At 41.8% G+C, this 22,010-nt stretch overlaps 2 protein-coding genes across 2 annotated transcripts in view; one reads left to right on the top strand and one right to left on the bottom strand.

Moving 5' to 3' along the window:
- The window catches only part of LOC133553975 (uncharacterized), a 27,320-nt gene extending 8,780 nt beyond the window's left edge, over nucleotides 1-18,540 (bottom strand). The window contains exons 1-7 of the mRNA XM_061902297.1: nucleotides 18,490-18,540; nucleotides 16,908-17,111; nucleotides 14,388-14,527; nucleotides 12,964-14,038; nucleotides 6,625-6,759; nucleotides 387-561; nucleotides 226-324 (exon numbers count right to left, since the gene is read on the bottom strand). Coding sequence (XP_061758281.1) covers nucleotides 226-324; nucleotides 387-561; nucleotides 6,625-6,759; nucleotides 12,964-14,038; nucleotides 14,388-14,527; nucleotides 16,908-17,111; nucleotides 18,490-18,540 — 1,879 coding nt within the window. The remainder of the gene's footprint in view (nucleotides 1-225; nucleotides 325-386; nucleotides 562-6,624; nucleotides 6,760-12,963; nucleotides 14,039-14,387; nucleotides 14,528-16,907; nucleotides 17,112-18,489) is intronic.
- LOC133554050 (polyhomeotic-like protein 2) overlaps nucleotides 18,458-22,010 on the top strand; it is an 18,398-nt gene continuing 14,845 nt past the window's right edge. Inside the window, exon 1 of the mRNA XM_061902406.1 lies at nucleotides 18,458-18,768. The gene's annotated coding sequence lies outside the window, so the exon portion shown is untranslated. The remainder of the gene's footprint in view (nucleotides 18,769-22,010) is intronic.

Genomic DNA, 22,010 nt, shown 5'->3' with positions numbered 1-22,010 from the left:
GTCATCAGCAAATAAATACAAAGTAATATTCCTGAAAGTAAAGAAAGATGATGAACTTCTAGTTGCTGTCAGTTGTTGCAGTGCAATGTAAAAAAGGAATAGGATTAAAAAAGCCCTGCTTTTGGGGCGTGTGAGGCGGTAAATGTTTGAAAGGAACCCCCCGCCACCCCAAAAGGGACAAGCGGGAGAAAATGGATGGATGTTTGAAAGGAAGTGAAAGCGTACGCAGGCTGGTGGACTCCATCCTGGAGGCGGTGTTGACGGTGTCCCCAAACAGACAGTATCTTGGCATCTTGGAGCCCACTATTCCTGCCACGCACGGACCTGCCCGGACCACAAAGTCAGCAAGAGAAGTGGAAGAAGAGTTGAGGAAGGAAAGTTCCCACCTGTGTGGATTCCGGCTCGGAGCTGCAGCCTCTGGTCGGGCATGTGAGGGATGGACACCTGTCTGACGGCCGCCACCAGATCCAGCGCCATCTTGGCGATCTCATCGGCGTGTCTGTCCCCGTTCCTCTCGGGAAGACCGCTGGCCACCATGTACGCATCACCGATGGTTTCCACCTGTTGGAAAGGGATGCCACACCACGGATGACACGACTACGCCAAGACGTCCATCGCCAGCTGACGCTCCATCAGGAAAACATGAGTCAAAAAGTATTTATAACACATCTGTACGTCACCAACAACATGCAAGCATTTTCACCCCTCAACACACACACACACACACACACACACACACACACACACACACACACCTCTGCAAGTGCACATTTCATGACGTGAGTCAAAATCATGGAGATGCAACAACACATCGGACATTTTATAGCATCCAATATCAAGCAACCCCTCCCTCATCCACCACCATCATCACTCACCTGCAACAAATACTAGAGTCCATGAACATTGCTCCAAAGTACATCCACCACCATCATCACTCACCTGCGACAAATACTAGAGTCCATGAACATTGCTCCAAAGTACATCCACCACCATCATCACTCACCTGCGACAAATACTAGAGTCCATGAACATTGCTCCAAAGTACATCCACCACCATCATCACTCACCTGCGACAAATACTAGAGTCCATGAACATTGCTCCAAAGTACATCCACCACCATCATCACTCACCTGCGACAAATACTAGAGTCCATGAACATTGCTCCAAAGTACATCCACCACCATCATCACTCACCTGCGACAAATACTAGAGTCCATGAACATTGCTCCAAAGTACATCCACCACCATCATCACTCACCTGCGACAAATACTAGAGTCCATGAACATTGCTCCAAAGTACATCCACCACCATCATCACTCACCTGCGACAAATACTAGAGTCCATGAACATTGCTCCAAAGTACATCCACCACCATCATCACTCACCTGCGACAAATACTAGAGTCCATGAACATTGCTCCAAAGTACATCCACCACCATCATCACTCACCTGTGACAAATACTAGAGTCCATGAACATTGCTCCAAAGTACATCCACCACCATCATCACTCACCTGCGACAAATACTAGAGTCCATGAACATTGCTCCAAAGTACATCCACCACCATCATCACTGGCCTGCAACAAATACTAGAGTCCATGAACATTGCTCCAAAGTACATCCACCACCATCATCACTCACCTGCGACAAATACTAGAGTCCATGAACATTGCTCCAAAGTACATCCACCACCATCATCACTCACCTGCGACAAATACTAGAGTCCATGAACATTGCTCCAAAGTACATCCACCACCATCATCACTGGCCTGCAACAAATACTAGAGTCCATGAACATTGCTCCAAAGTACATCCACCACCATCATCACTGGCCTGCAACAAATACTAGAGTCCATGAACATTGCTCCAAAGTACATCCACCACCATCATCACTCACCTGCGACAAATACTAGAGTCCATGAACATTGCTCCAAAGTACATCCACCACCATCATCACTCACCTGCGACAAATACTAGAGTCCATGAACATTGCTCCAAAGTACATCCACCACCATCATCACTGGTGTGCGACAAATACTAGAGTCCATGAACATTGCTCCAAAGTACATCCACCACCATCATCACTGGTGTGCGACAAATACTAGAGTCCATGAACATTGCTCCAAAGTACATCCACCACCATCATCACTCACCTGCGATAAATACTAGAGTCCATGAACATTGCTCCAAAGTACATCCACCACCATCATCACTCACCTGCGACAAATACTAGAGTCCATGTACATTGCTCCAAAGTACATCCACCACCATCATCACTCACCTGCGACAAATACTAGAGTCCATGAACATTGCTCCAAAGTACATCCACCACCATCATCACTCACCTGCGACAAATACTAGAGTCCATGAACATTGCTCCAAAGTACATCCACCACCATCATCACTGGCCTGCGACAAATACTAGAGTCCATGAACATTGCTCCAAAGTACATCCACCACCATCATCACTCACCTGCGACAAATACTAGAGTCCATGAACATTGCTCCAAAGTACATCCACCACCATCATCACTCACCTGCGACAAATACTAGAGTCCATGAACATTGCTCCAAAGTACATCCACCACCATCATCACTCACCTGCGACAAATACTACAGTCCATGAACATTGCTCCAAAGTAAATCCACCACCATCATCACTCACCTGCGACAAATACTAGAGTCCATGAACATTGCTCCAAAGTACATCCACCACCATCATCACTCACCTGCGACAAATACTAGTGTCCATGAACATTGCTCCAAAGTACATCCACCACCATCATCACTCACCTGCGACAAATTCTAGAGTCCATGAACATTGCTCCAAAGTACATCCACCACCATCATCACTCACCTGCAACAAATACTAGAGTCCATGAACATTGCTCCAAAGTACATCCACCACCATCATCACTCACCTGCGACAAATACTAGAGTCCATGAACATTGCTCCAAAGTACATCCACCACCATCATCACTCACCTGCGACAAATACTAGAGTCCATGAACATTGCTCCAAAGTACATTCACCACCATCATCACTCACCTGCGACAAATACTAGAGTCCATGAACATTGCTCCAAAGTACATCCACCACCATCATCACTCACCTGCGACAGATACTAGAGTCCATGAACATTGCTCCAAAGTACATCCACCACCATCATCACTCACCTGCGACTAATACTAGAGTCCATGAACATTGCTCCAAAGTACAGATTTTGTGTTGATTTATCGTGCATACAAAAGTAATCGTTGACATATGGCCAGTGACTCCTTTGTCAATGTCCTCAGACAAATGACAAAAAAACTAACAAAAACACCAGCAAAAATTTGATGCTGCAAGAAACACAATGAGAAAATGGCTATGTGTTGAAATTAGCCATTAATAACAACATAAAGCCTGGTCTTGAAAAATAAAAAACAATACAAAAAATATATAGATATTTTTATTAATGAAAAAAAACATGTACATACATATACACACACACACACATATATATATATATATATATATATATATATATATATATACACATATATACACACACATATACATATATGCACATATATATACACAGTTACACACACATATATACACACATAACTACATACGTACGCACAAATATAAATACATATATACACATACATACAATCATATATATACACACATATATACACATACAGTATATACAATCATATATTTGTATATATGTATACACACATATATACAAATACGCACACATATATACTCATAACTACATACATACACACATATATACATATGCATATTAGTAAATATATTCACATACATATATACATATATATAACCTTATATATAATCATATATACATATACACACACATATCTATACATATATACATGTTTATACACACATTTATACATCTATACACATTAATACATACATATACACTTATGCATATATATATATAGACATGTACACATAAATATATATACATACATATATGCACATACATATATATACATATTCATATATATACATAAATATGCACACACACACTTGTAACAGCAAATAATATATGAATTTGCCCATGCATTTAATTATTATATATATATATTTTTTCATCCACTGTAAAAAAAACAAAAAACTGTAGATTTTACAGTGAAAACTGGCATTTCAGTGACCAGAATTTTACTGTAAAATATACAGTGTGTTAAAAGCTTGAATGAGTTTATTTAGACTAAATAAATACAGTTTAAATCAGGGGTCCTGTCAGAGTTATTTGTTGTTGAACCCCATGATGCAGAGAAGGAGGCAGGCATTGGATAAGAAGACATGGTTTAATTAAAACTAAACAAGAACAAACAAAAAGCACGCACGTGGGCGGAATAACAAACTAAGGGAGCTAGCACTGGGAGCTAGAAAACCAAAAATGAACTTTAGCATGGAAGCTAGTGGATTGCAAACAGAAAAACTGGAAATAACTAATGCTAAGAGAAACAGCTTACCGCTACGACGACCAGGACAAAGTGTAGCATGACAGGTAGTAGCTGTAACAAAATGACACGACAGGTAGCACGACAAGAGTGACATGTGGCAACGACAATGCAATACAACCATCCAGCACTGACTGGAGGAACCAAGCAGGTAAAATAGGAGCTGGCCGATTGACATCAGGTGTGACCAGATGCCAATCAGCCGCAGCTGAGGGAAAACAGGACACAGGGAGACAAACAGGAAGCTGAACCAAAATAAGAGCACTAGACAGGAACTAAGGACAGGAAATACTAAACACACAGAGGAGAAACTAAAACACAAACAAACTGTCAGTGGCAACCTGACAGGTCCTTTTTAACCTCTATGACCTTGGGGCCCAACTTTTCCACTACAGAGGAGCCCGGGACCCACTCAAATACTAACACTGAATTAGTAATCTTACTCATCATATTTAATAATTATATCGTACCTACTTACAGTTTTCAACCTTGTCAGATGATATGAAGGCATTATGTTAATATCAAATATAACGATCAAGGCTTAGGTCAGGTTGATTACGCAAATGAAAACCAATCAAATATACTGCAAAAGAAGGGACTCATAAAAAGTGATGCAAAATAAATGTATGTTACAATTATGCAAATACATTTTAACAAAACGAATAATAATGAATATATATGTTTCTTAAATAAACACAATTAAAGCGCTAACAAACTTTTGTCATAATTCTTGCGCTTAAGAATCTTCTCTCTGACTTAAGCTTCCTCTGTTTGATGTTGTCATTAAATGAGTTTTGCTCATTCGGGCCAGGATTTTAACAGCCAAATACACAGGGTGTAAAAACAGAAATAAATTATAGCTTACTTATTACGAATGTTGAAAAAAATCTATTCACATTCAAAACACTATTCTTATTTATCCTGATTATAAATCTATTCATAATTTAAAAATATTTGTTCTTCTTTTTTTTTACAAAATACTTTTCATTTAATTTGTTTTTTTTAAATGAATGTTTTTTTCTTAAAAAATCAATTACAAAAAAATCACCTTGTAGACGTGGTAAGAACATGTGCAGTTGTGTGGTGTCACCTCTTAGACGTGGTAAGAACATGTGCAGTTGTGTGGTGTCACCTCGTAGACGTAAGAACATGTGCAGTTGTGTGGTGTCACCTTGTAGACGTGGTAAGAACATGTGCAGTTGTGTGGTGTCACCTCGTAGACGTAAGAACATGTGCAGTTGTGTGGTGTCACCTTGTAGACGTAAGAACATGTGCAGTTGCGTGGTGTCACCTTGTAGACGTAAGAACATGTGCAGTTGTGTGGTGTCACCTCTTAGACGTGGTAAGAACATGTGCAGTTGTGTGGTGTCACCTCGTAGATGTGGTAAGAACATGTGCAGTTGTGTGGTGTCACCTTGTAGACGTAAGAACATGTGCAGTTGTGTGGTGTCACCTTGTAGACGTAAGAACATGTGCAGTTGTGTGGTGTCACCTTGTAGACGTAAGAACATGTGCAGTTGTGTGGTGTCACCTTGTAGACGTGGTAAGAAGATGTGCAGTTGTGTGGTGTCACCTTGTAGACGTGGTAAGAACATGTGCAGTTGTGTGGTGTCACCTTGTAGACGTGGTAAGAACATGTGCAGTTGTGTGGTGTCACCTTGTAGACGTGGTAAGAACATGTGCAGTTGTGTGGTGTCACCTTGTAGACGTGGTAAGAACATGTGCAGTTGTGTGGTGTCACCTTGTAGACGTAAGAACATGTGCAGTTGTGTGGTGTCACCTTGTAGACGTAAGAACATGTGCAGTTGTTTGGTGTCACCTTGTAGACGTAAGAACATGTGCAGTTGTGTGGTGTCACCTTGTAGACGTAAGAACATGTGCAGTTGTGTGGTGTCACCTTGTAGACGTAAGAAGATGTGCAGTTGTGTGGTGTCACCTTGTAGACGTGGTAAGAACATGTGCAGTTGTGTGGTGTCACCTTGTAGACGTGGTAAGAACATGTGCAGTTGTGTGGTGTCACCTTGTAGACGTAAGAACATGTGCAGTTGTGTGGTGTCACCTTGTAGACGTAAGAACATGTGCAGTTGTGTGGTGTCACCTTGTAGACGTGGTAAGAAGATGTGCAGTTGTGTGGTGTCACCTTGTAGACGTCGTAAGAGTCGATGCGCGTGTCAAAGCAGAGGTAGAGGTTGTTGAGCATGCCCACCACCTGCAGAGGCGTGCAGGAGGCTGAGATGGACGTGAAGCCAACAATGTCCGAGAAGAAAATGGTCACCTGGAATAGAAGAAAGGAGTTTTTCTTAACACTCACTTCAATTTAAGTTGGTTGTCATAGCTTTTGTTCGTAAATAAAAATGAGATGAAAAAGACAAGCTGACTTAATCCCGATGGCATAATAATATCAGATATTGCTCCAAAAGCAACCAAACATCTAAATGTCCTCCAATAAGCACATTAGTTTTTGTATTTTAGTCATTTACAGAAGGCAAACATGCTAAGCTCCAGGCTACTAGGATCTGGCAGCTACACCACAACCAAGCACACACTAGCAAATGTGAGCGTATAGAACAATGTCGCAGTGTAAAACAGCACACAAAAAAAGTACTGGTATCAAATCCTAGTGGTGAGCTTAAATTAATGAGGTACTGTGGCCACTAGGTGTCGCCAAAAACAATTAGCACTCCACTTCAACTTAAAGACAGTTTAGGTCCATTCCAGAAGGTTAATAATAAATAGGTTAGTGTTTTTGCATGCCTACTGTTGTTCTCTGTTTGGCTCATTTCACTTGATCAAACCTCACACCACTAAGTAATACAAGTAGGATATATAAATGATACAAGTGTGAATGATTGCTGCTGATATCGCATCAGATCCGTATTGGTATGTTTAAAGCTCTGATATCGGAAGTGAGCTCCCTAATCATTTGTTGCAATCATTTTGGAATGAATGTGAATTTTCAGAATTCCACATGAGTTTGAAACGCAGACCCCCCCCCCCCCCCCCCCCCCCGTCCTCCCCCCTGAGGAGTGTTTTGGCCCCAGCTGATCAAACCTCTTCAATAAGCCAAAGGCAACGTTCAGCCATCACACTCGTTTTATCTCCTGATGAATATTGAGCAGGCCAATTATAGGCAATTATGTCCACAATAGCTACAAAGGCAGCGTCCATTCTGCAGAGCGTGTTTGTTTCTCCTCCATTTCAGGGAGACAAACAAACAAAAAGCAGGCGTTAAAAGCTGCTGTACGGCTTCACAATGATATATTATAATCTATGTGTAGTATCGCACTACTAATTAATAAAAAAGGGTACAATACTCTGTTTGAAAAGTACCGCTTCCCCATATTTTTTTCTATTTTCTTTTTAACGGGCATGACAACAAGTCGTCACGTTGCTGCTTTTACCAGCAGAGGAGCATGTATGGCAGCGCACACACACAGAGTACTTACAAGCAGACACAGAGTGTAGACAGAAAAGGGAGAATGGACACATTTTGGGGAAAAAAGTCAAGATAAAGGTGAAGTTCTAACACTGAAACACCCTCAGCAAGAGCTGCTTTAACACATGCAGCTAACATCCCTCCACAGTGTTTTAGCTACTTCTAAATCACTAATCCTGGTCTCCATGGCGACTAATAAAGTAAGTTCCTAACAAGTAGCATTATCACTGGAGGACGAGGAATAGCTAAACATGCTTCACTACACACTGTAACTCACCGGCGTCAAAATGTAAACAAACACCATGAGTGGATCTACACCTGACATCCACTGTAATGATACCAAGTACAATAGTGTATTTAGTCGATACCACTATGATTACATCGATATTTTTCATCGTCCCAAAATCTTTTTTACTTTAAAAAAAATTCATATTATGTTTACAAAGTCGGTTAATATGATCCTGGAACTACTTGGTATCGACACGATCCATACCTAAATGTGTGGTATCATCCAAAACTAATGTCAAGTATCAAAGAAGAGAAGAATAAGTGATTATTACATTTGAACAGAAGTGTAGATAGAACATGTTAAAACAGAAAATAATCAGATATTAACAGTAAATGAAAAAGTACATTAATAATAATTTTTTACAGTTTGTCCCACATAATGTGTATAAAATAATAGGTGTATAAATGAGACAATATGTTACTGCAGACTAATTAGAAGTCTTTGTTTGTTTACTTACTACTAAAAGACAAGTTGTCTAATATTTTATTGAAGGACTAAATGACAATAATAAACATATGTTTCATCTACTCTAAGATTTGTTGTTACAATAAAAATAATAATGATGTTTTTTTGTGGTTCCCTTTATTTAGAAAAGTATCGAAATACATTTTGGTACCAGTACCAAAATATCAACACTGGATTATTACTCGAGGACACAGCTCAAATTCAACAATGCTGGTTCCGCAAAAAAAAAAAAGAAGGGCTCCCTGAGCCAGATATAAAAATGCTACTGATTAGCATTAGCAATTTTACATAGCGATTTCATCAGCTGCAAGTGAGTTCATGAAAACTCCAACTAAGATGCACATTACAATCAAACAGCTGGTGCGTATTAACTTACAGTATGAACACTTTGTAGGGCGCAACAAACGACAAGACATCCACCTAATGGCAAAGACTACTTCCTGACGAGGCAGACAGCCCACACTGAGATGAATGCAAAGTAATCAGCTGACTGGAAGCATGGAAGCAAGGTTGGTTGCATGAACAAAGTCTCTCTGCTAACACAGGAAGTGATCAGTGGGAGGGGCATGCTGACAGCCAATCAGGTGACAGTATCAAGATTCTTTGCATGGCGTGAGATGAGAAAGTCACCTGGACAGTTTGGCATTGTTTGCAATACAGAGCATAGTCAGACCAATGTGGTGTGTAAATGATACAGTGATTAGAATATTTGTATCTGTCTTACCTTTTAGTGCACTCTGAAAACTGCACAAAGAATATTTGTATCTGTCTTACCTTTTAGTGCACTCTGAAAACTGCAATATGGGCATCAAAACATTAACATTTTGGCCATTTTTGCTTACTGTCTGTCCAGCTTTGCACAAGTAAACACGCTGCAGGACTGCTTGTATCGCACATGATATCACACACAAGTAAACACGCTGCAGGACTGCTTGTATCGCACATGATATCACACACAAGTAAACACGCTGCAGGACTGCTTGTATCGCACATGATATCACACACAAGTAAACACGCTGCAGGACTGCTTGTATCGCACATGATATCACACACAAGTAAACACGCTGCAGGACTGCATGTATCGCACATGATATCACACACAAGTAAACACGCTGCAGGACTGCTTGTATCGCACATGATATCACACACAAGTAAACACGCTGCAGGACTGCTTGTATCGCACATGATATCACACACAAGTAAACACACTGCAGGACTGCATGTATCGCACATGATATCACACACAAGTAAACACACTGCAGGACTGCTTGTATCGCACATGATATCACACACAAGTAAACACGCTGCAGGACTGCTTGTATCGCACATGATATCACACACAAGTAAACACACTGCAGGACTGCATGTATCGCACATGATATCACACACAAGTAAACACACTGCAGGACTGCATGTATCGCACATGATATCACACACAAGTAAACACACTGCAGGACTGCATGTATCGCACATGATATCACACACAAGTAAACACGCTGCAGGACTGCTTGTATCGCACATGATATCACACACAAGTAAACACGCTGCAGGACTGCTTGTATCGCACATGATATCACACACAAGTAAACACACTGCAGGACTGCATGTATCGCACATGATATCACACACAAGTAAACACACTGCAGGACTGCTTGTATCGCACATGATATCACACACAAGTAAACACACTGCAGGACTGCTTGTATCGCACATGATATCACACACAAGTAAACACACTGCAGGACTGCTTGTATCACACATGATATCACACACAAGTAAACACACTGCAGGACTGCATGTATCGCACATGATATCACACACAAGTAAACACACTGCAGGACTGCATGTATCGCACATGATATCACACACAAGTAAACACACTGCAGGACTGCTTGTATTGCACATGATATCACACAGAAGTAAACACACTGCAGGACTGCTTGTATCGCACATGATATCACACACAAGTAAACACGCTGCAGGACTGCTTGTATCGCACATGATATCACACACAAGTAAACACGCTGCAGGACTGCTTGTATCGCACATGATATCACACACAAGTAAACACGCTGCAGGACTGCTTGTATCGCACATGATATCACACACAAGTAAACACGCTGCAGGACTGCTTGTATCGCACATGATATCACACACAAGTAAACACACTGCAGGACTGCATGTATCGCACATGATATCACACACAAGTAAACACACTGCAGGACTGCTTGTATTGCACATGATATCACACACAAGTAAACACGCTGCAGGACTGCTTGTATCGCACATGATATCACACACAAGTAAACACGCTGCAGGACTGCTTGTATCGCACATGATATCACACACAAGTAAACACGCTGCAGGACTGCTTGTATCGCACATGATATCACACACAAGTAAACACGCTGCAGGACTGCTTGTATCGCACATGATATCACACACAAGTAAACACACTGCAGGACTGCATGTATCGCACATGATATCACACACAAGTAAACACACTGCAGGACTGCTTGTATCGCACATGATATCACACACAAGTAAACACACTGCAGGACTGCTTGTATCGCACATGATATCACACACAAGTAAACACACTGCAGGACTGCTTGTATCACACATGATATCACACACAAGTAAACACTCTGCAGGACTGCTTGTATCGCACATGATATCACACACAAGTAAACACACTGCAGGACTGCTTGTATTGCACATGATATCACACACAAGTAAACACACTGCAGGACTCCTTGTATCGCACATGATATCACACACAAGTAAACACACTACAGGACTGCTTGTATCACACATGATATCACACACAAGTAAACACTCTGCAGGACTGCTTGTATCGCACATGATATCACACACAAGTAAACACACTGCAGGACTGCTTGTATCGCACATGATATCACACACAAGTAAACACACTGCAGGACTGCTTGTATCGCACATGATATCACACACAAGTAAACACGCTGCAGGACTGCTTGTATCGCACATGATATCACACACAAGTAAACACACTGCAGGACTGCTTGTATCGCACATGATATCACACACAAGTAAACACACTGCAGGACTGCTTGTATTGCACATGATATCACACACAAGTAAACACACTGCAGGACTGCTTGTATCGCACATGATATCACACACAAGTAAACACGCTGCAGGACTGCTTGTATCACACATGATATCACACACAAGTAAACACACTGCAGGACTGCATGTATCACACATGATATCACACACAAGTAAACACGCTGCAGGACTGCTTGTATCGCACATGATATCACACACAAGTAAACACACTGCAGGACTGCATGTATCGCACATGATATCACACACAAACACACTGCAGGACTGCTTGTATCGCACATGATATCACACACAAGTAAACACAAGATATTGGACATGTATCGCACATGATATCACACACAAGTAAACACACTGCAGGACTGCTTGTATCGCACATGATATCACACACAAGTAAACACGCTGCAGGACTGCTTGTATCGCACATGATATCACACACAAGTAAACACACTGCAGGACTGCTTGTATCGCACATGATATCACACACAAGTAAACACGCTGCAGGACTGCTTGTATCGCACATGATATCACACACAAGTAAACACACTGCAGGACTGCTTGTATCGCACATGATATCACACACAAGTAAACACGCTGCAGGACTGCATGTATCATACATGATATCACACACAAGTAAACACACTGCAGGACTGCTTGTATCGCACATGATATCACACACAAGTAAACACACTGCAGGACTGCATGTATCGCACATGATATCACACACAAGTAAACACACTGCAGGACTGCTTGTATCGCACATGATATCACACACAAGTAAACACGCTGGAGGACTGCTTGTATCGCACATGATATCACACACAAGTAGTAATTCTTTAGGACTGCTTGTATCAAACATTTTTATGCATTTTTTTTTGTAAATTGAATTGATATCAGACCTACATCAATATCGGATCAGGGCTCTCCTAGTACAGTATTTGCTAACCATAAGGCCGGGCCGCCAGCGCCACCATTGATCTATTTTCCTGCTGTGGTGAGTGATGGTACTGACTTGTAATACACTTTTCCACCACTGGTGGCAGTAATGACAATATCAAACAAAGAGATCAAGTTTTAAAAGCGCAAAAATGATGACTAAAGTGGTGAAATTGTGTTTTCATTGGCAGTCAAATGTTATTGAGCGTTTATTTAAGAAACATAAATCTGCTGTTATTGTCACCAACCTTCTCGTAGCTCTCGGCCTCCACGTGTTTATTGCGGCGGAGTTGTCTGGCCACGGACTTGGGCAGCATTTGGTGCAGCAGGTCCTCGGCCAGTTGCCTCTGACGCCTCAAGTCCTCGGTCTTGTCCTTCAGTCTGCGGGCGTAGTCGTGTATCCACTCGGTCATCTGCTTGAAGGAGAACATGACCAGCGGGTAGCTGAGGCAGGCGATGGCCAGCAGGCTGATCTTCATGCTGAGGCGCGACGCCAAGTAGCGAGACGCCTTCCTGAGCGCCGGCACCGCGCCAGCAAACAGGCAGTGCTCGGTGTCCTTCAGAGCTTGGAGTCCGAGGCCTGACCCGGGTAGGTCTTTCCCCGGAGAGAACTCCCACAGGTCGGTGTCCAGAAGGTGTTTGAAACGTCGGCTGGAGTTTAGTTTTCGGTCGATGTTCTCCAACCAGCAGTCGTTGAGTTGTTCCGTCATAAGCGCCGCAAAGCTCAAGTGCTTCAACAAAAAACCCCACCTGTCCTGGAAGTCTGGTAGATCCAGCACGTGGGGGACGTCCATCAGCCGGTGGTTGAGTTCTTTGAATGTGAGCAGGAGTCTGGCAGCGAGAACATCCCTCCAGATGGAGTCGCGCCTGGCTCTGCTCAAAGTATCTTCTACCGTTCCCCACATATCAAGAAGTCCTCCGATGACTGCAGATAGGTCGCAGGTGTAGTTTTCACCTGTTCCCAGTAAGCCGCCGACGGTCCTCGCCATCTCCTGGCAAAGTGCGCTAGTCTCGTCGTTGCACGGGAGCCCGTAGCCGTCGCCACCGGCCGCGGCATCACTGCAGAGGTCCCACGCCGAGACGTTGGCGAGGTCTTTCCCGAGCAGGCGGCGCGCGGCTTGAAGCTTACCCAGCAGGCGCAAGATGGCCGCCGTTCTGCAAGACGTGAGCTGGCCGTGAGCGGCCTGCGTGGAGTGGAGCAGGTGGAAGTTGGGGCCCAGGTCGATGGACACGGAGCCCAGCAGGGCCAGGAAGGACAGCAGGCAGGCCGTCAGAACCCGTCGAACAGTACGCCCGCTGCCAGAGTCGGACAATATGGAACACCTGCAAGGAAGACCTCCAACTTTAACCTGCTGGACTTTTTGATCAAATGATACCTGCCATAATCATTGCAAATATGAAAACAACACCGCCATGTTGTCCAGAGGGTTCTATGCTCTCTGGTAGCGTCTCCCAAGGCAAACAGGTCCGAGGTGAGGGATCAGACAAAGAGCAGCTCGAAGACCGCAATGAAAAAGAAAAACAGGACTCAGATTTCCCTCGCCTGGACGTGGGTCACCAGGCCCCTAGGTGGGGCACGATGGCGAGCAGCTGGTGGGCGGGCCTGTCCCAATGGGACCCAGCCGGGTACAGCCTGAAAAGGAAATGTGGGTCCTCCCTCCAATGGGCTCACCACTCATGGGAGGGGCCACAGAGGTTGGGTGCAGTGCGAGCCGGGCAGCAGCTGAAGTCAGGGCACTTGGTGGTCTGGTCCTCGACTACATAAGCTAGCTCTTGGGAATTGGAACAGCCCCTCACTGAGGGGGAAGGAGCCTGAGCTGGTGCGCAAGGTGGAGAAGTTTCGGCTGGATATAGTCGGACTCACCTTGACGCACGGCAAGGGCTCTGGAACCAGTTCTCTCGAGAGGGGCAGGACCCTCTTCCACTCTGATGTTGCACGCAGTGAGAGGCGACGGGCTGGGGTGGCAATTCTAGTTTTCCCCCGGCTCAAAGCTTGCATGTTTGGAGTTCAACCCAGTGGACGAGAGGGTCGCCTCCCTCCGCCTTCGGGTGGGGGGACGGGTCCTGACAATTGTTTGTGCTTACGCACCAAACAGTAGCTCAGAGTAGCCACCCTTTTTGGATAAACTGGAGGGAGTACTGGAGAGTGCTCCCTCGGGTGATTCCTTTGTCCTACTGGGAGACTTCAACGCTCATGTTGGCAACCACAGTGAAACCTGGAGAGGCGTGATTGAGAAGAATGGTCGCCCGGATCTGAACCCGAGTGGTGTTTTGTCATTGGACTTTTGTGCTGGTCACAGATTGTCCATAAACACCATGTTCAAACATAAGGGTGTCCATATGTGCACTTGGCACCAGGACACCCTAGGCCGCAGTTCCATGATCCACTTTGTAGTTGTGTCATCGGATTTGCGGCCTCATGTTTTGGACACTCGGGTGAAGAGAGGGGCGGAGCTTTCTACCGATCACCACCTGGTGGTGAGTTGGCTGCGATGGTGGGGGAGGATGCCGGACAGACCTGGCAGGCCCAAACGCATTGTGAGGGTCTGCTGGGAACGTCTGGCAGAGTCTCCTGTCAGAGAAAGTTTCAATTCACACCTCCGGGAGAACTTTGAACATGTCACGAGGGATGTGCGGGACATTGAGTCCGAGTGGACCATGTTCCGCACCTCTATTGTCGAGGCGGCTGATTGGAGCTTTGGCCGCAAGGTAGTTGGTGCCTGTCGTGGTGGTAATCCCAGAATCCGCTGGACCAGCGGTGAGGGATGCTGTCAAGCTGAAGAAGGAGTCCTATCGGGTCCTTTTGGCTCATAGGACTCTGGAGGCAGTGGACAGGTACCGACAGGCCAAGCGGTGTGCAGCTTCAGCGGTCGCGGAGGCAAAAACTTGGACATGGGAGGAGTTTAGGGAAGCCATGGAAAACGACTTACAGACTGCTTCGGAGCAATTCTGGACCACCGTCCGCCACCTCATGAAGGGGAAGCAGTGCACTGTCAACACCGTGTATGGTGAGGATGGTGTTCTGCTGACCTCCACTGCGGATGTTGTGGATCGGTGGAAGAAATACTTCGAAGACCTCCTCAATCCCACCAACACGTCTTCCTACGAGGAAGCAGTGCCTGGGGAATCTGTGGTGGACTCTCCTATTTCTGGGGCTGAGGTCGCTGAGGTAGTTAAAAAGCTCCTCGGTGGCAAGGTCCCAGGGGTGGACGAGATCCGCCCGGAGTTCTTTACGGCTCTGGATGCTGTGGGGCTGTCTTGGTTGACAAGACTTTGCAGCATCGCGTGGACATCGGGGGCGGTACCTCTGGCTTGGCAGACCGGTGTGGTGGTTCCTTTCTTGAAGAATTTGAACCGGAGGGTGTGTTCCAACTATGGTGGGATCACACTCCTCAGCCTTCCCGGTAAGGTTTATTCAGGTGTACTGGAGAGGAGACTACGCCGGATAGTCCAACCTCGGATTCAGGAGGAACAGTGTGGTTTTGGCTGGGGACAGGGAAGTTTGGGTTCCTCTGCTTAGGCTGCTGCACCCGCGACCTCACCTCGGATAAGTGAAGGAAAATGGATGGATGGTATTATAGTTTTTATGTTATTAACGTGTTATTATTCATAACAGCCTGGTCAAAATCTCCTCAAACGTGTTTAAAGTGTTTGTGCTGCAAAAAAAAGATTGTCTAATAATTATAGTTTTGATGTTGTGGGGCTGGTTATGAATAATAAAAGGTTCAAACATAAAAAGTATGATAATTGGAAAAAATAGATTTTAGCACAAATGAAAGGTGCAAGTTTGGGGAGGTTGGTGTGTCTGCTTATCAACAACAACACGTTAGTAACACAAATATTAAGTTTGGGGAGGTTGGTGTGTCTGCTTATCAACAACAACACGTTAGTAACACAAATATTAATTGTTAATAACATAAAAACTATAATAGAAAAAGAAAATGTGCAGCACAAATGTAGTTTTTATGTTAACGTTAATAATTTATATTCCAAATAATATATGGTGAGAATTGTGTGGATTGGACAAAGGATTCTGGAAGCATTCTTCACCCCAACAATCCAATTGAATGTTGAGTTGTGGTCAGATTGTAATACAACACACTTTGTAGTCCTTCTCTTTTTAGTCCTCCCATTTCTTCACTTCTGTGCCAACTTTGTAAGAAGAAAAAGGTCCATTTGGCCCCGGACTCACCTGCACGGCTGACAGTCGGCGGTCCCATCCTGGGAGTTGGACCTTGGAGCGACTCTCCTCCTCCTGATCAATCTTCTCTTGAAAGAAGCCGAGGACAAGGCCCCGGAGGCAAAGCACTCCTTTTTCATCAATTCCAGGCTCGACATGAGACAAAGGTGCTGCAAAGAGGACTTCTCCCGTCACACAGGAGGATGGAGCGCCCCCCTGCTGAGAAGGCAGAAAGACAACCACAGCGCCTTGCTCCTTTCCGCTTCTCTGCTTCAAAATAAAAGCCTTAATGACTGATTTTGACTTACTCCAAAGCTGTTTTAAAAGTACAACTTGCAAATAAAACTCAATACACGTGTCTTATAATCTGATTATAAAGGAGTCCTTTGCTTGTATGTGATCAGTTACAAACAAAAATAATAATAATATAGCAGATTGCCATCATTTAAAACAGAGAAAATGCTGCTAAGAAATAAATTAAGTTACATTTTACAACTCCAAAACATTGTCTTCTATGTTTTGAAGCTTCTATTTTGAAGGCTAATGCCGGAAGTTGTGCTTAAACATTTGCAGATGCACACGAATGGGGCGATAGTGCCCATTTTAGGACCGATTCGATATTAAAAACAGAAATATTGCCAATATGTTCAAGATGCTTCAATAATTTTGTTATTTTGGACTTACTAGTGTTACAAGAAGAATATTTTACACAAAATCCACACCAAATGAAAATTTCATTCTTTTCTTATTGAACTTGTTTGTTGAGAATTAGCAACATTTCAAGTACTAACGCTGTTGAGATGTAATGCGAGTCCTCACCTTTTTTCTTTGAATTGTTTGAACAAAATAGTGCAAACTAACTAAACCACAACAAAAAACATTACGGCAATGATCAATATTATCCATAAACTGCAGTAAAATCCAAGACGGTTAGTACTGATTCCAATTTTTAATAAGCGTAAAAATAATGGATAAATCCCATTTTGAGGTGATTCTGTTAATTGAGCAACATGAAAACATGAATACAAGACACAATAAACACTTGATAAGGCTCTATTCAAAACAAATGTAATGTTTTTCTGCTTAGTCAAGAGTTTTGTGTTGTTTATTCATGGATTGAAAAACAAAACTTGTTTATAAGAGTACTTTTTCAGCACATTTTCATATGGTTCATTCCTAAAATATAAAATATATATTTGAACAACACAACCAATTATTACTTCTATTGTGTGTGAATGTGTGTTTAAATGTGGAAGTAGTGTCAAATGTGGAAGTAGTGTCAAAGCGCTTTGAGTACCTTGAAGGTAGAAAAGCGCTATACAAGTACAACCCATTTATCATTTATTTATTTATTTATTTATTGTTTGCTCAGTGTTATGTTTTATTAATATATCTATGTACTATTTGTATTTACATTTATTTCCAAATATGTTTTGTACTATTTTTCCGACGGTGGTTAGTGTTGCTATTTTCCTGCACATGAACTAAAGTTGGATTGATTAAAATGACATATTTGAAAAACAGATGATTGTGAAAATAAAACCCCCCAAAATAAGTCGATCTCGTCACGCCGGTGTCGACCAGATGCCGATACCACAACAGTGTCGATGATACCGTTATTGGGCTCGATCCAGCCTGCTCTCATGGCGCACAAGAAGTGTCCTGCTTCTCTAATTCTACTTTTAAAGATGCTGTACTTTGCAAGTCGTACCAAGTGATGTGTCGGCGGGGTTAAGAGATGAAGTAAGAGTCCAACAAACCAACGAACAAAGCAAGAAAGAAGGAAGGAAGTAAAGAAAGAAGTAAAGAAAGAAAGGCTGTTGTTGCCTCCAAGTCTCCATTGTTGTCGCTGTGAGTCCTGGTGCTCCAAAAGGTGAGCAAAAGCCTCTTTAAATGTCCTCTTTCCTCACACCGACCCCAGAAAAGTGGACTTTTAATACCGTGGCGCTCTTAGGAAGCTAAAGTGAGCTAAAGCGAGCTTGTCCAAGTGCTGCTAAGCTAAGCTAAGCTAGCTAATACACTTCATTCATTCTTTTCATTCCCGCGTGACGTCACCCCAGTAAACAATGTCCAATACACAATGACGTCACTCCCAGTAAACAATGTCCAATACACAATGACGTCACTCCCCGTAAGAAGTTACAAGTTAGTTCACATCACTGGATTCACCACTTTTATCACACACTAGTACAGTCTTTTTCAACCACTGTGCTGCGGCACACTAGTCTGGTGTGCCGTGGGTGATGATCTACTTTCACCTTTTGGGGTTGAAAATATTTTTGCAAAGCATTAATTACAGTCTGCAAAGGATGTGTTGTTGTTGAGTGTCTGTATGTCTGGAGCAGGGGGCAGCAACCTTTTTGAAAGCAAGAGCTACTTATTTTGTACTGATTTATGCCAGGGGCTACCAGTTTGATACACACTTCAATAAATTGCCAGAAATAGCCCATTTGCTCAATTTACCTTTAACTCTATGTTATTGTTAGTAATTAATTATGTTTATCTTTGTAGAAACACTGATCATCTTAATATTTCTCACAATTAACAGATAAATATAAAAAAAAGGGATATTTCTGTCCGTCATTCTGTCGTACATTTTTTTTTCCTTCTGCTCAAGGTTTTTTGTAGGGAATAAATGATGAAAAAAAAAACACTTTATAGAACGGTTTAATTTCGACTCTTTAAAATTCAAAATTCAACCGGAAAAAAGAAGAGAAAAACTAGCTAATTCGAATCTTTTTGAAAAAATTTAAAAAAGAATAAATGGAACATCATTAGGAATTTTTCCAGATTAAGATTAATTTTAGAATTTTGATGACGTGTCAAATAGGTTAAAATACAATCTGCAGTTTGTTAGAATATATAACAAATGGAGGTCATGGTATTTGCTCTATCCTGTCAATAAAGTGCTCTAAAAACCTCCATCATCGCTGTAAGTACAAATGTCATGTAGTAACATTCATAATAACATGTAATATATACATGATGTAAGTATATATGTAGTATCTAGTAACATTCATAATAACATGTAATATATACATGATGTAAGTATATATGTAGTATCTAGTAACATTCATAATAACATGTAATATATACATGATGTAAGTATATATGTCATGTAGTAACATTCATAATAACATGTAATATATACATGATGTAAGTATATATGTAGTATCTAGTAACATTCATAATAACATGTAATATATACATGATGTAAGTATATATGTAGTATCTAGTAACATTCATAATAACATGTAATATATACATGATGTAAGTATATATGTCATGTAGTAACATTCATAATAACATGTACTATATACATGATGTAAGTATATATGTAGTATCTAGTAACATTCATAATAATATGTAATATATACATGATGTAAGTATATATGTCATGTAGTAACATTCATAATAACATGTAATATATACATGATGTAAGTATATATGTAGTATCTAGTAACATTCATAATAACATGTAATATATACATGATGTAAGTATATATGTCATGTAGTAACATTCATAATAACATGTAATATATACATGATGTAAGTATATATGTCATGTAGTAACATTCATAATAACATGTAATATATACATGATGTAAGTATATATGTAGTATCTAGTAACATTCATAATAACAAGTAATGTATACATGGTGTAAGTTAGAAGATGTAGTAGCTGTACACACATGAGTATGTAGAAGACGTAGTAGCAGTACACACATGAGTATGTAGAAGATGTAGTAGCTGTACACACATCAGTATGTAGAAGATGTAGTAGCTGTACACACATCAGTATGTAGAAGATGTAGTAGCTGTACACACATGAGTATGTAGAAGATGTAGTAGCAGTACACACATCAGTATGTAGAAGATGTAGTATCAGTACACACATGAGTATGTAGAAGATGTAGTAGCAGTACACACATCAGTATGTAGAAGATGTAGTATCAGTACACACATGAGTATGTAGAAGATGTAGTAGCAGTACACACATGAGTATGTAGAAGACGTAGTAGCAGTACACACATGAGTATGTAGAAGATGTAGTAGCTGTACACACATCAGTATGTAGAAGATGTAGTAGCAGTACACACATGAGTATGTAGAAGATGTAGTAGCAGTACACACATCAGTATGTAGAAGATGTAGTATCAGTACACACATGAGTATGTAGAAGATGTAGTAGCAGTACACACATCAGTATGTAGAAGATGTAGTATCAGTACACACATGAGTATGTAGAAGATGTAGTAGCAGTACACACATGAGTATGTAGAAGACGTAGTAGCAGTACACACATGAGTATGTAGAAGATGTAGTAGCTGTACACACATCAGTATGTAGAAGATGTAGTAGCTGTACACACATGAGTATGTAGAAGATGTAGTAGCAGTACACACATGAGTATGTAGAAGATGTAGTAGCTGTACACACATCAGTATGTAGAAGATGTAGTAGCTGTACACACATGAGTATGTAGAAGATGTAGTAGCTGTACACACATGAGTATGTAGAAGATGTAGTAGCAGTACACACATCAGTATGTAGAAGACGTAGTAGCAGTACACACATGAGTATGTAGAAGATGTAGTAGCTGTACACACATGAGTATGTAGAAGATGTAGTAGCTGTACACACATGAGTATGTAGAAGATGTAGTAGCTGTACACACATGAGTATGTAGAAGATGTAGTAGCAGTACACACATCAGTATGTAGAAGATGTAGTATCAGTACACACATGAGTATGTAGAAGATGTAGTAGCAGTACACACATGAGTATGTAGAAGACGTAGTAGCAGTACACACATGAGTATGTAGAAGATGTAGTAGCTGTACACACATCAGTATGTAGAAGATGTAGTAGCTGTACACACATGAGTATGTAGAAGATGTAGTAGCAGTACACACATCAGTATGTAGAAGATGTAGTAGCTGTACACACATGAGTATGTAGAAGATGTAGTAGCAGTACACACATCAGTATGTAGAAGACGTAGTAGCAGTACACACATGAGTATGTAGAAGATGTAGTAGCAGTACACACATGAGTATGTAGAAGATGTAGTAGTTGTACACACATGGTGTATGTAGAAGATGTAGTAGCTGT

This window comes from Nerophis ophidion, linkage group LG06 (assembly GCF_033978795.1).
Source record: "Nerophis ophidion isolate RoL-2023_Sa linkage group LG06, RoL_Noph_v1.0, whole genome shotgun sequence".
NCBI lineage: Eukaryota > Metazoa > Chordata > Actinopteri > Syngnathiformes > Syngnathidae > Nerophis > Nerophis ophidion.
The sequence above is the reverse complement of the archived record's forward strand: the minus strand, read 5'-3'. Positions and strand labels throughout refer to the sequence as shown.